Genomic DNA, 19,005 nt, shown 5'->3' with positions numbered 1-19,005 from the left:
TGACCTCTGGCATCAACAAGGCATTTCCGGCCACAGAACTGCCGCTCACTGGATTTTTTTTCTTTTTCGGACCATTCTCTGTAAACCCTAGAGATGGTTGTGCGTGAAAATCCCAGTAGATCAGCAGTTTCTGAAATACTCAGACCAGCCCTTCTGGCACCAACAATCATGCCACGTTCAAAGGCACTCAAATCACCTTTCTTCCCCATACTGATGCTCGGTTTGAACTGCAGGAGATTGTCTTGACCATGTCTACATGCCTAAATGCACTGAGTTGCCGCCATGTGATTGGCTGATTAGAAATTAAGTCTTAACACACAGTTGGACAGGTGTACCTAATAAAGTGGCCAGTGAGTGTATATGTGTATGTATGTGGGGTCATATTGTTATATTGTTTCTTGCCATTATCTGAGTGCTGCTTTCACAATTTTGATCAACTTTACAGATGCATGTTCACACTTAGCCTGTGCCTGTTCACAATGCTTTTCACTTGAATGTGATCCACAATATCACAAGCCATCATGGTTCACATCGTAACCTTATAATGTACATACCATCAGTAGATTACTGAGGAGATCTAGTGGGACGCCGTGACCTCTCCATGTGTGTGATTATGGTAATGACAGAGCTGAATGTGACAGGAGCTGTGTCATGTTTTTCAGAGAAGAAAAGAAACAATCAGGAAGCAAAAAAAATTAGAGGGTAAGGCTGGAACAGAAAAGAGCAGTGATGTCAGTTTCCTACCCGGGAGAATGATCAGTTTGTTCAATCATTAATTAAGAGCTACGGAAACAAAGGGCTTCTATACTTTTGTTAGAATTGAAAATGATAAAAACCATGAAACCAAAATAACTTTGAATATGAGAATTTCTATGGTTGTAGGTAGAGAGGGTGCAGAAGAAGATGTATAAGCCAGGCCACCATGTCTAAGGAGGTCAAATGGACCCCCATATTATAAAACACACGTAACAAAGGGGGAGGTTTAAAATTTGCTTTCTGGCCCAGGATTCGATGAAGTTATAGGGGGCGCTGAATGCCAAGCACCTCATGTCTGAGATGGCCTAATAGTTCATTTACAAAAATACCCCATAATAATAAATGGCACAAGGCGCAAATTACTTTAACCCCTAATTGACTGCTGTGCCATATTTTTTGGCAACCTTTAAGAGTAAACCTTTTAACAACGGTGCGGCAGAAGATTGCAGTACTGTGTGTTACCAAATCCCAATGCCCAGGCATCGGGGGCTTTGACTGGAAACCAATTAAGTTGATTCTTGACCATTTAACCTTTGCAACATGGCATCTAAAGGTATTAGATGGAAGGAGGGGCTTCCACTGTTAGGCCATCACCCCTGTCTACCGGCAAAGTGATTGTGGAGATGCTTTCTTATCGTGTTCGCTTGTAGGTTGGTTTTGTCAAATACAAATGTGCCTTAAATTGATAGTTCCTGATACCTGGCATCAGGGTCAGAATTATTTTACTGGTGGTTAAAACCAGGTTGATCATACCACAAACAGTGCGATAGTAACTCTCATAATCATGGCACATCACTTGCCATTTTTTCTCCATAAATTTGCTGGTACTTATTAGTATCTGGCTAACGTTTAATAAATGTAAACTTTTGATTTTGATAATTTCATTTTATGTTGTGTCCATCATGGTGACTCGGTGGTTAGCGCTGTTGTCCTGGGTTCAAATCTTACCAAGGTCAACCGGTGCAGTTTGAATGTTCTTCCCATACCCGTATGGGTTTACTTAGAATACACAATTTCCTTTCACAAATTTGATGTCTGATACCTTTCTTGATATGCCTGGTCAATTTTAATGTGGCTCTCAATCTAAAATGGGGTGAGGACCTTTGATGTATATCGTAACTACAAAAATGTCTTTAAAGGGGGTTTGCCTTGGTTTATGATAACGATTATCTCTCCTTAGAGCAATTATTATAAATATAGGGGTTTCATGAAGAAAGCAGGATTTAGTGCTCCAATGTTGAATAGCAAGGCCTTTTAGTATGATAATGAGATAAGGCCAAAACAGAACTTCAAAGCTTGAGTAGGAGCCACGCCAGCATAGGGCAGGAAGGTGCCTGGGGGCTTCAATTAGAAATACACATCCATTGTCTCTCCCAGCCATTCCGACTCCATCCTAGGATCATGGATTATGGGCACACCTTTCGAGTTATAGACTCATAAAAAATATCCGCGTGACCCTGAGGAAATCGCGCATCTGGCAGTGCGACTCCTGAGTTGGTGAGGGCTCTGGGACCTGAGATATAGAGATTGGCCCTCCACAGCGACCCAATGGGGCCATGTTTGCTCTCCACACAACAGGCAAAACAAACCGCATTCACTGGTACCTCTCGTGTCCTGATCCGATCATCCTGGAGGAAGTTACCCCCTTTCTTAGATATTGGGAATAAGTTCTCCAGGGAGCTAAAGGGTGGAGATTATTAGCCCACCCTCTGACACAGGGGGGAGGAACCCAGCATGCTTAAGAACTAGCAGCACATGGCAGAGTCTCACTCTCATAGATGAACCAGATGATGATGATCTAAGAAGGAACTGGGGACAGATCTGCCAAGGGAGCAGCGGCACGCACTTTGGGGTCTGTCCAGCAACTAAGATTCTTGTACCTGTGGACTGCAGAGCTCCCGGCATCCACATGCAACCTACAACCTGGTAAATTGACCTCCAGCTTAATATCACTAAGTCTTGTACCATTATTGTTATATTTTACTCTGACTGCAAATCCACTGTAATTCCATTGTATAGCTTACTGTATATCTCTGTAATTATCTAGTGCGCCCTTGAGGCAATTAAACCATAAAATTAATCTTGGGCTGATGCTTTTACTCTGATTACGAATCTTAGAATACCCAGCGGGTAACAGGACATCCTCCCCGGCGGCCATTTGCTCTAGGTGCAGTTCCCTTACTGACCTGAGAGACAAAGGGGGCATCGGAGAGCTGTGCCTGTGTAGTTACGTCACATTGGTGACGTGGGAGGAACCGGTCTTTCCTTCACAAGGGGTCCTTAGGATAGGTCATCAATATCAGGTTGATGAGGGTCCGACACCTAGCACCCCTACCAGTCAGTTATTATGAACTCCAGGGGAGGCCAGATATAAACAATAATTGCAGCTCCACAGCACAGCTCTATTCACACTGTAGTCATATGGCTGCTACTGAGAATAGCATGTACACATAAATGATATTAATCATATATCCCCTGTGTATGGAAGGTATATTGGATGAACTTGTTTTTTGATATATTCTTAAATCTAATATATGTATGATATTTATTGAATTTCCTGTATGTATAGGAGGCTTCTATATAGGTTTTGTTTAAAAGGTCCAATAGAAGAGCCTTTTATTTTTTGGTCTATGTGATAGGTACTGGTACTGAGAATAGACATTGAGCTGCAGTTCTCAGCAGTGGACACTTTATAGTGAATGGCACTGTGCCAGAGAGCTCCATTCACTGATTACTCCCGGGCGCTGCCAAAGCTGATAATAGCTGACCATGGGCATTGGCCATACCAAGGGTATGTCGTAATTATCATTAGCCACTTTAATGCTTTAGTTACTCAATATAACAATTGTACTCATCAATCATAATGTTCAATCACTGACAGATGAATGAAAGAATTATTTTTTTCAACAATGACATTTGCCAAGGGCTGAAGTGAATTAGGGGCAAGTGAACAATCATTTCTTGAAGCACAGTTTTTGAAAGACAGAAAAATGAGAAAGTGTAAGGATTGGAGCAGAATTAGCATCTGCCAAATTGTGATGACTAGCAAATTGGGTGAAATCATGTAGAAAACATCAAATCTTGTTGGGTGTTCCCAGTTTACAGCGTTTAATACCTAATAAAAGTTGTCCATGGAAGGACAACCAGTGAACATGTTATGTGTGCTCAAGGTACTTGGATGCGCATGATGGGGCAGAGGCTTGCTCTGTCTAGTCCCACACATGGGCTGTTTTGTTGATAGAGAGGGATTCACACACTAATGGTTTTTTAATGCTACGTGAATATACAAATTGTCAAGATATTAAAAAACATGAATGTATTTTTTTCTATCCAAGATGTTTGAAAACAACAGAGTGAAGTTTTACATGCAGACAGAAGTTTCTGAATTAAGGGAACAAGAAGGAAAGGTATAGCTCTATCTATCTATCTATCTATTTATCATATATTGAACACATTTATATGTATATTATACATGTGATTATTATATACAAATTGTTCCTTAATTATGTAGTTGATCTGTAATTATACACTTTATTGTTACCCTTGTATATGCTGTATGTGATCTATTCAGTATAACGCTGCTTGTAAAAGGTTCAGTGCTGATTCCAATCTTGTAAATATTGGAAGATGTTTGATACATACCGTGGAGTTTCTGTACCGTGTAGCCTTGATAACTAGCGCTGCTTATCCGTCCTTCCTTCCTGTCTTTCATTCGCTTCATTTCCTTCACTTCCTTTCCTTTTCTTCCACTCTTTTCTTTTCCTTCCTTGCTTTCCCTCTTTCTTTTCCCCTTTGCTTTCCTTTCCCTTCCTTCCCTACTTTCCTTTTCCTTCCTTCCTTTCTTTCCATTCCTTCCACCCTTTCCTTTCCCTTCCTTTCCTTATAGTCTCTATTCCCTAAATAAAGGATTTCTTTTTGCAGCCTGCAAAGGAGTCAGCCATTCTTTCTGAGGTCTCCACTTTTTGATTTGCTGCACTGAGCGAGATTTCAAAGACATGTTTTTTGGAAGTAATAAAAATGTCCATTTTTGCCACGTTTTTACATGCGTTTTCCCCTGATCATTAGAATGAGTGAATAACGCTGCAAAAATCAGGGAAAAAAAATTGACAATCTGCACATGTAACACTGCTTCAAATCTGCAAGGAAAAATTAACAACATACGCATGATATTTCAGAAAGCTCATTCACTTTGCTGGGACAGTAAAATGCTGCATGTTTCAAGGCAAAAATTCATGCAGAAAGCGCGACATTTGAAAATACCCTTTAACTGAGGCAAACCCGTGCATTAGCTTTATGCATGCAACTCCTTTATTGTAACACTACACCATAGAGCCATAGGCTCTGTACACCGCTGCATGGTGATTCTGTGATTCTCCATAGGGCTTTGTCCCATTGCATTGGAGGTCATTGGCGTTCCCCATTTGCGATCAGTACATAAAGGTTCTACATATAGTACTGGTTACCAATAACATACAAGCTCAGAGGCCTGAGAAACAAGCGACAACAGAGCCAAATACAGCATGGGATGGAAAAGGGCAAAGTTCTTTTCATTACAGATTCTGCCTTAATTCATTCAAACTCTGAAGTCGTCAGTGCTGTTTTTTTTCTGTCTTCCATTAAAGTGAATCCGTCAGCAGCTTTTTTGCTATGTAATCCGAGAGCAGATAATCCTACAAAAATTCTGGAGTATGATATCAGAAATTAGAGCAAAACAGATCAAAAGATATTTAAAAGTTCAAGATTTTATTAATACAATTTAATAATATTATATAGACAAACAATACATGTTGATGAATAAAGGTAAATGACTAGGAGGACAAACACGGCAGCAAGCACATGCCACACTATGTAATCAGTCATTTAAGTGGACTAAGTGACACTGTGTCCTTACGTATGTACTGCAATACGGCCGGTGAGGAGTGGGGCAAAATAGTGTGTACACCCTTGTAAATAAAGTTTATAAAGCAAAACAAGAGTCTATTGCTAGTAACATGGTGTCATATATAATGCTCCCTCCATTATTGCACATGTGCCGCAAATCGTGCTACTGCTCACTCATGTGGGATGCCTGTTGTGAACGTCCCCCTAAAGCCCCTAGAAGGTTAGCATTGTGGGTAAGCACGATTTGCGGCACTTTAGATTCATGTAGTCATTTTTTTCTAGTTGGCCCATGTGCAATAATGGAGGGAGCATTATATATGACACCATGTTACTAGCAATAGATTCTTGTTTTGCTTTATAAACTTTATTTACAAGGGTGTACACACTATTTTGCCCCACTCCTCACCGGCCGTATTGCAGTACATACGTAACGACACGGAGTGTCACTTAGTCCGCTTAAATGACTGATTACATGGTGTGCCATGTGCTTGCTGCCGTGTTTGCCCACCTAGTCATTTACCTTTACTCATCAATTTTGAGCACCACGTTTTAAAAAAGACATCAACAAACTGGAGCAAGTTCATAGAAGAGCGACCAGAATGGTGACCGGTCTGCAAACCCTGTCTTATGAGGAAAGGTTGCAGGATTTGGGAATGTTTAGCTTGGAAAAAAGAAGACTGAGAGGAGACTTAATAGCTGTCTACAAATATCTCAAGGGCTGTCACATTGTAGAAGGATCAACTTTATTCTCATTTGCACAAGGAAAGACTAGAAGCAATGGGATGAAACTGAATGGGAGAAGACACAGATCAGATATTAGAAAAAACTTTTTGACAGAGTGATCAATGAGTGGAGCAGGCTGCCACGAGAAGTGGTGAGTTCTCCTTCAATAGAAGTCTTCAAACAGAGGCTGGACAGACATCTGTCTGGGATAATTTAGCGAATCCTGCTTTGAGCAGGGGGTTGGACCAGATGGCCCAGGAGGTCCCTTCCAACTCTACGATTCTATGATTCTATGATGTATTGTTTGTCTATATAATATTATTAAATTGTATTAATAAAATCTTGAACTTTTAAATATCTTTTGATCTGTTTTTCTCTCATTTCTGATATGGGGCTTCGTACTCCAGAAATTTTGTAGGATTATATTATTGCGGGAGTTTGCCCCCCCTCTTTATTTGTATGGGTATGTCCTCCTTGAGGGTACACTCTATACACATGTATATCCTGGATGTCAGTATTTGTCAAAATGTAATTCGAGAGCAGCATAATGTAGGGGATGAAACCCTGATTCCAGAGATGTGTCAATTACTAGGCTGCGTGTTGCTGTTTCAATAAAATGAGCATTTTGTCAGCAGATTATCAGTACAGAACTAGTTGCCTCAGGCCTCCTAGTCATCTGCTTTGAGTAAACACGCCCCACAGCTTTCGGCCAAGACACAGTGCACACAGAAAGCTGCCAATCGGTGGGGGCGGGGTTATAAAGGGCTCAGCATTTAAGCGCTGCTACGTTTGTAGCAGAAAAAACTGTGATTGTATCAAAATGAGTGCATGCAGACCAGCAAGTGACAAATCGCTGGAATCAGAGTCTCTGCCCCTATATTATGCTTCTCTCAGATTAAACAGCAGAAATCTGGTTACAGATTCCCCTTAAAAAATGTTATTCACTTTGTAGAAATCAATGTAGTGGAGGGTACCGACAACTGTACCTAGAGTTTTACTAAAATATTCTTGTGCCCCAAGTCAGTTTTGATGACCAGTGCACTGGAGTAAGATGCACCAAATTTTTGAACAAGCATATGCTTGTGTGCATCACCGTGAGAAATCTCCACTCAGGGACTGGGGTATATAGCTTTCATAATTTTTGCCACTTTTGTGGTATAAATTATGAGAAGTTGGTCAACTGCGCACAAACACGCCCTTCCTGTTACGCTACGCCAGCTTTTTTTTTACCAATATTTGAAACAGTTTTACGTCCAATTTTAGCACAGCCTTGCTGTGTGATTTTGTCTTTTTATTTTACATGACGTCACATGTTCAATGTTATGCCTTTCAGCTGAAAGAGGTGGTGCTGAAAAGTGGAAAGGTTCTACGAGCTGATGTTTGTGTCATTGGAATAGGTAAGAGGTAGAATAAATAGCAATTCTATCAATTAAAATACTTTGTATTTAGTGATTTGAGGACTAATTCCCGCAAATGCATAGCAGACGTATTTTATTTATCATATATTGGCCTGACCATAGATTCTCAAATCAAACAAGCAGTCTTGACTTTTTGCTAAACTTTTCCAGCTGAGAGTGACTGCAGAGTGCAGGTGACTCGGGAAGTCACAGGTTTATCCCTACACTTGTCTTCAAAAGAAATCAATGTAGACTCTGCAACTTGTAAGCACTGGGTAAGCTGAGGACATACAGTTAGGTCCAGAGATATTTGCACAGTGACTGATTCTTCATAACACTATTATTTATTTAAAATGAAACATCAGACATGCTATTGAAGTGCAGACTTTCAGGTATAATGAAAGGGGTTGAACAAAAATATCCTGTGATACTTTTAGGAAGTACAACCATTTTTCGATAAAACCTCCTCATTCAGTCATTCAGGGTCTCAAAAGTAATTGGACAAATTAACTTTACCATAAATAAAATGTCCATGTTTAATACTTTATAGAGAATGCTTTGCAGGCAATGACTACCTGAACTCTGGAAGCCATGGATATCACCAAACGCCGGGTTTCCTCCTTTGTGATGCTTTGCCAGGCCTTTACTGCAGCTGACTTCAGTTGTTGCTTGTTTGTGGGTCTTTCTGCCTTAAGTTTTGTTTTAAGCAGATGATATGCTGCTTGATGGGGTTGAGATCTGGTGATTTACTTGACCTTTGCAGAATATTCCACTTTTTTGCCTTAAAAACTCCTGGGTTGCTTCTGCCCTATGTTTTAGGTCACTGTCCATCAGTTCTGTGAAGCACCAGCCCATCAACCTTGCTGCATTTGGTTGAATCTGACCAGAAAGTATCGCCCTGTACACTTCAGAAATCATTCGGCTGCTTCTGTTTTCAGTCACATCATCAATAAACATTAGTGGCTCAGTGCCATTGGAATCCATGAATGCCCATGCCATCACACTGCCTCCACCATGTTTTACAGAGGATGTGGTGTGTTTTGGATCATGAGCCTTTCCAAGTCTTCTCCATACTTTCTTCTTCCAATCATTCTGGCACAGGTTGATCTCGGTTTCATCTGTCAAAACAATGCTTTTTGCAGAACTGGGCTGGCTTCTTAGGTGTTTTTGGCAAAGTTTAATCTAACCGTTCTAATATTGAGGTTGATTAATGGCTTTCAACTTGTAGTGAACTCTCTGTATTTGCTCTCATGCAGTCTTCTCTCTATAGTTGACTAAGATGCTGAAACATCTACTTCCTGGAGAGTGTTCTTCACTTTGGTGGATGTTATAAAAGGGTTTTTCTTTAGCATGGAAGGGATTCTGCGATCATCCACAATTGTTTTCTTCTGTAGATGTCCAGGCTTTTTCAAATTCCTAAGCACGCCAGTGTGCACTTTTTTAAGAATGTACCAAACTGTTGATTTGGCCACTCCTAACATTTCTGCTATCTATCTTATAGATTTCTTCTTTTTTCAGCATAATAATGGTCTGCTTCTCTTTCATTGAGAGGGCCTACTCCTTTGACTGCATGTTGTGGGTTCACAGGAACAGCTTCCAAATGCAAATGTCACATCCGGAATCAGCTCCAGACCTTTTACCTGCGTATTTGATGATGGCTTAATAAGGGAATAGTGCATGCAGCCCATTAATGAGTTTTTGAAATAATTGTCCAATTACCTTTGGTCCCTTTAAAAAGAGGCAGCTACATATTAAAGAGCTTAAGCCCTTACAACAATTAGGATGTGAATATCCTCAAATTAAAGCTGAGAGTCTGCACTGTAAGCCCATATATATTATATAACTGTATCTTGAATATGTTTTGGTAAACAGCTAAAAAGTCAATACTTGTGTGACTGTTTAAATATTTGTGGACCTAACTGTATATGCAGAATATACAGTCATGGCTAAAAGTTTTGAGTCTAAAGCAAATTTGGTTTTTCACATCTTTGCTGCTTCAGTTTGGCAATTTGAATTACGATAATTCAAGATTGCTGTGAAGAGTGATCAGATGAATTGCAAAAAATTGCAAAGTCATTCCTTCAACTGCAAATTAATTTAAATGATTTAAATCACTCCAAGAATTTGTTATTCCTTAAACACATCTACATTTGTGTGTAATGTATTTTAAGTGCAAAAAAAAATTAACCGATCACCGCTCTTCTCACTCATGTGACTGGCTGGATCGCACTGGGGTTTATGTGTGACCCAGTGGTCACTGTTACAATGTAAACCTATGGAGCCTTATTATGATGCTTCTTAGCCTTACATTGTAAAAGCGACTTCTGGGTCACACTTAAACCCCTGTGTGATCCAGCGAGTCGGAATTTCAGTCACATGAATGAGAAGGGGACTGGGATGGTGGAAACAAACCAGAGTTGATCAGTGTGTTATTTCTTTTGCAATTGCCCTACGTTTCATACACATTTAGACATGTCTAGGGAATAAAAAAAATGCTTGGGAGTGCTTTTTTAATCACCAAAAACCCCATTACCCACTGAACTTCAGCCCAGCCACCAAATAACCTGCATACATAATTTCAGTGATTTTTTCATTAGCTCTGGAGAAAGTGCTAACGAGGACAAGGTAGCTGATACCATGCTGATTGACTTATAAGGGCAGATTAGTTTCTTTAAGTGATTGCTGGTGCTAAAATCACTGTCTTTTTCTATGAACCATGTTTACCTCTGAGGAAACACTTGTAAACATCATTGCTTTGCATCAAAAGGGTGTAAAAAGGCAAGAATATTGTTGTATGATTACCTTAAATCAATCATTTATCATCAAGAATTTCAAAGAGAGAGTATCAATTGCTTTTAAGAAGGATTCATAGTGCCCAAGAAAGTCCATAAAGTGCCAGGACCATCTCCTAATGAGTATTTCATTATTCATCTATGAGATTGGTTCAAAATCAGTACAGAGCTTGCCCTTGAATGACAGCAGGTAAGTGTCGGTGCATCTTGTCAAAAAGGGCATAAAAATGCCACTTCTCTCCAAGAAAAACATCAAGAGCAGACTGACATTCTGCAGGAAATACATAGATCATACTGCAGAGGACTGGGTAAAGTTACTGTATTTTCTTCTGATGACACCCCTTTCAGACTGTTTGGGATATCTGGAAGAATGCCCGAAGAAGTAATGGTGAACACTACTATGAGTCTTGTGTCCTGCCAACAGCAAAGTATCCTGAGACCATTCATATGTGAGGTTACTTTTCATCCATTTGAGTGAGTTAACTCACAATTTAGCATAAGAACACTGCCACGAATAAAGAATAGTATGTAAACATCCTCCAAAAGCAACATTTCCCAATGATCCAGAAACAATTTGTTGATGAACATTGCTTCCAGCATAATGGAGCACTATGGTTTACGGAAACGCCCCAAATCTTAATATCATTGAGAACTTGTGGTGAATCCTCGAAGAGTGCAAAATCACAGAAATTGTGATAAGCTCGTAGCATTGATTAGGCAATAACAGCTTGCCATCAGTCAGGATTTGGCTCAGAATCTGATATCCAGCATGCCAGGGTAAATTGCTGAAGTCTTAAAAAATTAGGGTCAAAACTGTAAATTTTGAGTTTTTCATTAACTTGAGGTATTTGTAAACAAAAACAAAACTTATGAATTGCTTATAATTGTACTTCAGTAACTACAAAAACATCTGAGTAAAAGATTTGAAGCAGTGAATTGAGTGAAAGACAAAATTTGTGTGAGGCATAACACTTTTCCTATGACTTCTGTATCCCGTTATGCACTCAGTATATGCCTTAAGAAAGATTTTTGGCATAACCCTGGTTGCTGTAAATTATCATATTGTTTTTATTGTCCTTTTATTCACAGAGAAATACAGTATTTAAAATAAAAAAAATCGATCCTCTTTTTTTTTTTTTTTTTTTTAAACTTTTACTTTGAGAATTACTAGGCGACAAACAACTTGCTACTCCTACGGAATATCTGAGAGCGCAACTGTCAATGTCCTCTGTGGTACCCACAGCTAAAAGAATAACCTGATTGCAAAACGTATCATTGTTTTAGGAGCAAGTCCAACTACAGGTTTTCTGAAACAGAGCGGCATTACCATTGATTCCAAAGGATACATCCCAGTTAACAAGGTAAAGTTGCATTTTAAGGCTTACTTATTTGTGATTAAAGAGTTTCCCACTTTCAGGAAAGTTCCATTTCCAGGTGACGTTTGTTGTAAAAAATCAAACTCCGCTTTCCTCACCCTCCATGGGTCCAGTGTCAAGTCTCAGCTTCTGCATCTGTCTTTGTTGTTTGTCTGCAGCACTGTAGCTAATCAATAACCTCAGTGACTTTCACTATCTACACCAGCTGATCCGCTGAGCTTAGTGATTGGCTGCAGCACTGACAATGTGATGTCAGCGCTATAGACAAACTACAGATATCATAGCACTTGTGGAGACTTGGGGAAGGTAAGGAAGGCACAGGTTTTTTTTTTTAAAGGGAACGTGACATGATTTTTATTTTTCTAGTAATAATTATTACTGATATAATCAATTATTTTTAATGCAAAATTAAATGCACTGGCTAAATATTTTTGTACTTATTCATTTTTTTCTTCAGCCACTGGGGGCTGCCATTTGAATTTGATGGTGTGTAAATGGTTAGGCTACTTTCACACATCCGGTGTTTTGTCTCCGGCACCGTGCGGTGAAAAGCCGCACTGTTGGATCCGGGCTGCAGCGGTGACACCGGATTCACATGCGTCCCCTGATACGGCTTTGGCCGGATATAAAGGAGCCTGCCGCAGAAAGGTATGTTGAACTGGGGGACGAGAGAGAGAGAGAATATTTTGCATTCGCCGGGCGCTTGTGGGGTTAAAACTCACAGTGTCCGGGCATGCGCTCTTTAAAAAGCCATTCCGGCGCTGCAAGAAAACGTATCGGAACTTTTTCTGCAGACGCCGGACGGCGCATGTTTGCCGTATCTGGCAAAAAACGGAGGCGCCGCATGTCCATCCGGCACGATGCGGCGATCATTACATTCTATGTGAAAAAAACGGATCCAATTCCGATTACAATTTTCACCGCATCGTGCCGGATTACAAAAGACGGATGTATGAAAGTAGCCCTAGCACGACACTTACATACCTTAAATACGGCAGCCCAAACCCATGGAGTCTGCAGTTGTCCAATGCCATCTCCTTCAGTGTGGCTGCCTCCAGTTGTTACCTGAGTATGTCCCCTGCAACGTCCAGGTCAAAGCTATGGGAGGAGACTGGCACCATTTTGTTGCAGCCCACAGCTAAGCTGTGAGTTCCAGTTTCCCCCTGTCACCGCTCAGTGCGAGCAACAGGAAGTGACGGGATGCGGAGATCTGGGATGAGGTGAGAATCTGCGGTGGTGAACGGTGTTCATAGCCTAGTATTAGCACTATGGAACGAGGCTGCTAATCACCACTCCCCGCCGACGTCATGTTCTTAGCGCTGCAGTGTAATCATCATGCTGCTTTTCTCTGATCACTTTGATCCCTGACAAAGCTCTGCTATGTCACTGTAAGTGTCTGAAGAAAGCTTGCAGTGACATAACAGACCATGCATATAATGCCAGCCTATGGGATCCTATAAGATCTTTTTTGTCATGCTCTGTGACCTATGGAGTGGTGACTTTGCAGAGAAGAAAGGAGTGACCATCACCTAATTTGGAGGATGTAATTCTATATTAAAAGTGTTATGTTTCATGACAATTTAGCCTGTGATGATAATGAAATGACTTTTGAGAAGTGAGCTCTCCAAGTGTTAGCCCTTTGTGGTGATCAGTGTAAAAACTTCTATTTTTCATTGATGATGACATAGAAAACTAGCAAAACATCACCAAAAAGTAAAAAATATGTTTTGCATACAATATTGATTTTAACAGGTAATTTTCTAACAAGAGATTCCTACTAATGTGGCCTAGGATAATGAAATTAATTCCCTAGAAATACCAGTTTTGATCTTCTGTTCCTACAATCCTAATTTTTCCTCCAGCTCTGAAAGAATAACAATAAAGCATGGCACATCAATTCCACTGTAAATCTGTAGTGTATATTTGTGCCAAAGACGATAATTAAAGGGGTTATCCGGGACTATTTTATCTTTCTCTTATGGGCCTAGGAACTTACAGGCAGCTAGTTGCTAACTACCTGCCTGTTGTGCCCAGCGCCAATCTCTGCTAGCACAGAGTGATTGCTGCTGTCGGCGATACTTCTACTTCCAGTGACATCACATCTCTTTCGCTCTGCTTTGTTGATAGGTTATAATTGCCAATGTCATGGTGATTGACAGTCAGCTCCCCACTGCCTAACTGCGAGGAGCCGACTGTCAGTCAGCATGACGTCAGCAGTCACGCACCATTGACAGAGCAAACTGGAAGAAGAGCTGCCCTGTTGATGTGAAGCAGAAGTCTCTGATTGCTGTGAGCCAACACCAGACAGATGAGGCAGGTAGTTAGCCCCGTGAGAAAGAAATAAAATTGTATCAGACAACCCCATTAATCCCTATATGATGATATGATGTGCTATGACATTATATAAAATCATTTTCCTTTCCTCTAGATGATGCAGACCAATGTTCCTGGTGTCTTCGCTGCAGGAGATGTTGTAACTTTTCCACTTGCTTTCCGAAATAACAAAAAAGTTAATGTTCCTCACTGGCAGATGGCACACATGCAAGGTAATCATAACTGCAGTGTAACAAAATGATCTCCAACTCAATCATCCAGGAGCCATATAATGAGAGGATATAGCAACTCAGAGCTTATGCAAATGTAAATTTCTAGTGTTTAACCCCTTCCTGACATCAGACGTACTATCCCGTCCATGGGACCCGGGCCCCTATGCCCATGGACAGGATAGTACGTCTACTGCGATCAGCGGCGCCCACGTGGTGAGCGCCGCTGATCGCGGCCGGGTGTAAGCTGATTATCAAAGCTGACACCCGGCACAATGTCTCAGGGGCGGTCACAGACCGCCCCCGACACGTTAACCCCTTGCACACCGCGATCAAACATGATCGCGGTGTACCGGGGGTTAAAGGGAAGCATCGGCAGGGAGGGGGCTCCCTCCGTGCTTCCCTGAGCCCCCCACAGCAGCGCAATGTGCAGCGCTGCTGCCGGGGGCTCCTTTCCTGCAGGCCCCCGAATCCAAGATGGCGACGGGGGCCTTCGGTGGCCTGCAGGAAGCTGGCTTCCTCAGTGCCTGCAAAGCGCAGGCATGAGGAAGCCTTCTGCAGTGCCTGTGACAGATCGCTGATCTGTCACAGTGATCTGTGATGTGACAGATCAGCGATCTGTCACAGGACAGTGATGTCCCACCTGGGACTATGTAATAAAGTAAAAAAAATAACAAAAAAGTGTTAAAATAATTTTAAAAAAATCGCCAAATAAATTACAAAAAAAAAAAAATATTCCCCCAAATAAATCCATTTTTTGAAAATAATAAAACAAAAACAGTAAAAGTACACATATTAGGTATCGCCGCGTCCGTAACGACCCGCCCTATAAAACTGTCCCATTAGTTAACCCCTTTAGCGAACCCCTTAAAAAATAAAAATAAAAAGCGAAGCAAAAAATAATGATTTATTATCATACTGCCAAACAAAAAGTGTAATAACGTGCGATCAAAAAGATGCATATAAATATCCATGATACCGCTGAAAACGTCATCTTGTCCCGCAAAAAATAAGCTGCCACACAGCATCATCAGTAAAAAAATAAAAAAGTTATAGCTCGCAGAATAAAGCGATGCAAAAATAATTATTTTTTATATAAAATAGTTTTCATTGCATAAAACCGACAAAACATAAAAAACGACCTAAATGAGGTATCGCTGTAACCGTACTGACCCGAAGAATAAAACTGCTTTATTAATTTTACCGCACGCGGAACGGTGTAAACGCACCCCCCAAAAGAAATTCATGAAATGCTGGTTTTTGTTCATTCTGCGTCCCAAAAATCGGAATAAAAAGCGATAAAAAAATGTCACGTGCCTGAAAATGGTACCAATGAAAACGTCAACTCGTCCCGCAAAAAATAAGACCTCACATGACTCGGTGGGTCAAAATCCGGAAAAATTATAGCTCTCAATATGTGGTGATGCAAAAACTATTTTTACAATAAAAAGCGTCTTTTAGCGTGCGACAGCCGCCAAACATAAAAACCGCCATAAATAGTAAATCAAACCCCCCGTTATCACCCCCTTAGTTAGGGAAAAATAATAAAATAAAAAAAATGTATTTCCATTTTTCCATTACGGTTAGGGTTAGGGTTAGGGCTAGGGCTAGGGTTAGGGCTAGGGTAGGGCTAGGGCTAGGGTTAGGGCTAGGGTTAGGGTTAGGGTTAGGGCTGAGATTAGGGTTAGGGGTGTGTTGGGGCTCGGGTTGGAGTTAGAATTGGGGGTTTCCACTGTTTGGGCACATCAGGGGCTCTCCAAATGCAACATGGCGTCTGATTTCAATTCCAGCCAATTCTGAGTTGAAAAAGTCAAATGGTGCTCCTTCCCTTCCAAGCTCTGACATGCGCCCAAACAGTGTTTTACCCCCACATGTAGGGTATCAGCTTACTCAGGACAAATTGCAAAACAATTTTTGGGGTCCAATTTCTCCTGTTACCCTTAGAAAAATAAAAAATTGGGGGCAAAAATATCATTTTTGTGGAAAAAAAATATTTTTTTATTTTCACGTCCGAGCGTTATAAACTTCTGTGAAGCCCTTGGGGGTTCAAAGTTCTCACCACACATCTAGATAAGTTCCGTGGGGGGTCTAGTTTCCAAAATGGTGTCATTTGTGGGGGGTTTCCACTGTTTTGGTACATCAGGGGTTTTCCAATCGCGGCATGATGTCCGATCTCAATTCCAGCCAAAAGCGTCAAATGGCGCTGCTTCCCTTCCGAGCTCTGCCATGCGCCCAAATAGTGGTTTACCCCCACATGTGGGGTATCAGCGTACTCAGGACAAATTGCACAATAACTTTTAGGGTCCTGTTACCCTTGGGAAAATAAAATTTGGGGTGAAAAGATCATTTTTGTGGAAAAAATATGATTTTTTAATTGTACCGCTGTACGTTATAAACTTCTGTAAAGCCCTTGTGGGTTCAAAGTTCTCACCACATATCTAGATAAGTTCCTTGGGGGGTCTAGTTTCCAAAATGGGGTCACTTGTAGGGGGTTTCCACTGTTTAGGTACATCAGGGACTCTCCAAACGTGACATGGCGTCCGATCTGAATTCCAGACAATTTTGCATTGAAAAAGTCAAACGGCGCTCCTTCCATTCTGAGCTCTGCCATGCACCGAAACAGTCATTCCCCCCCACATATCAGGTATCAGCGTACTCAGGACAAATTGCACAATAACTTTTGCAGTCCAATTTCTCCTGTTACCCTTGGTAAAATAAAAAAAATTGAACCTGAAGTACTTTTTTTGTGAAAAAAAGTTAGATGTTCATTTTTTTTTAAATATTCAAAAAAATTCCTGTGACGCACCTAAAGGGTTAATAAACTTCTTGAATGTGATTTTGAGCACCTTAAGGGGTGCAGTTTTTAGAATGGTGTCACTTTTGGGTATTTTCTATCATATAGACCCCTCAAAGTGGCTTCAAATGTGATGTGGTCCGTAAAAATAAAATGGTGTTGTAAAAATGAGAAATCGCTGGTCAACTTTTAACCCTTATAACTTCCTAACAAAAAAAAATTTTGGTTCCAAAATTGTGCTGATGTAAAGTAAACATGTGGGAAATGTTAGTTATCAAGTTTTTTGGGTGCCATATCTCTGTGATTTAAGGGCATAAAAATTCAAAGTTGGAAAATTGCGAAATTGTCAAAATTTTCGCCAAATTTCCGTTTTTCTCACAAATAAACGCAAGTTATTTGAATGAAATTTTAACACTAACATGAAGTACAATATGTCACGAGAAAACAGTGTCAGAATCACCGGGATCCATGGAAGCGTTCCAGAGTTATGACCTCATAAATGTACAGTGGTCAGAATTGTAAAAATTGGCCCGGTCATGAACGTGCAAACCACCCTTGGGGGTGAAGGGGTTAACTCAAGTAAATGAGAATACCTAGGTCTACCAGCTCCTTTATAAGGACTTTACCTCATTTATTGACCAGGCCAAAATGTTCAAATCTGACATGTACCACTTTATTTGGTAATAACTTTGGCATGTTGTAACATATTCCAGTGATTCTGACACTGTTTTTGTGACACATTGTACTTTATGTTAATGGTAAATTTAGGTTTTACGTTTATTTATGACAAAAATTAAAAAATGCAATTTTCGGTCTTTGAATTTAGATAGCCATAACACAGAAAAAAGTTAATAAATTCCATTTATGGTATCTCTACATCATGAGGATCATTTTTGAAATGTTGTATTATTTTGCTAGAATATTAGAAGGTTTAAAAGTTTAACAGTAATTTTTTCAAAGTACATTGCAAACCTTATTTTTTTAGGGACCTATTCAGTTTTAAAGTGACTTTGAGGGGTTTATATACAGTGGGGAAAAAAAGTATTTAGTCAGTCAGCAATAGTGCAAGTTCCACCACTTAAAAAGATGAGAGGCGTCTGTAATTTACATCATAGGTAGACCTCAACTATGGGAGACAAACTGAGAAAAAAAAATCCAGAAAATCACATTGTCTGTTTTTTTTTTCATTTTATTTGCATATTATGGTGGAAAATAAGTATTTGGTCAGAAACAAAATTTCATCTCAATACTTTGTGATATATCCTTTGTTGGCAATGACAGAGGTCAAACGTTTTCTGTAAGTCTTCACAAGGTTGCTACACACTGTTGTTGGTATGTTGGCCCATTCCTCCATGCAGATCTCCTCTAGAGCAGTGATGTTTTTGACTTTTCGCTTGGCAACACGGACTTTCAACTCCCTCCAAAGGTTTTCTATAGGGTTGAGATCTGGAGACTGGCTAGGCCACTCCAGGACCTTGAAATGCTTCTTACGAAGCCACTCCTTCGTTGCCCTGGCGGTGTGCTTTGGATCATTGTCATGTTGAAAGACCCAGCCACGTTTCATCTTCAATGCCCTTGCTGATGGAAGGAGGTTTGCACTCAAAATCTCACGATACATGGCCCCATTCATTCTTTCATGTACCCGGATCAGTCGTCCTGGCCCCTTTGCAGAGAAACAGCCCCAAAGCATGAGGTTTCCACCACCATGCTTTACAGTAGGTATGGTGTTTGATGGATGCAACT

General features: G+C 40.5%; 1 protein-coding gene across 2 annotated transcripts in view; it reads left to right on the top strand.

Annotated features, from left to right (window-relative positions):
• Positions 1-19,005, top strand: part of AIFM3 (AIF family member 3) — a 161,994-nt gene that overhangs the window by 100,816 nt on the left and 42,173 nt on the right. For both annotated transcript variants that reach the window (XM_073557963.1, XM_073557952.1), the window contains exons 13-16: positions 4,092-4,163; positions 7,694-7,757; positions 11,834-11,910; positions 14,354-14,471. In XM_073557963.1, the coding sequence (XP_073414064.1) occupies positions 4,092-4,163; positions 7,694-7,757; positions 11,834-11,910; positions 14,354-14,471 (331 nt within the window). The remainder of the gene's footprint in view (positions 1-4,091; positions 4,164-7,693; positions 7,758-11,833; positions 11,911-14,353; positions 14,472-19,005) is intronic.

Source organism: Dendrobates tinctorius, unplaced genomic scaffold (assembly GCF_039654945.1).
Source record: "Dendrobates tinctorius isolate UK_male_01 unplaced genomic scaffold, ASM3965494v1 ptg000003l, whole genome shotgun sequence".
Taxonomy (NCBI): Eukaryota; Metazoa; Chordata; class Amphibia; order Anura; family Dendrobatidae; genus Dendrobates; species Dendrobates tinctorius.
This window is presented reverse-complemented; position numbering and strand designations above follow the sequence as displayed.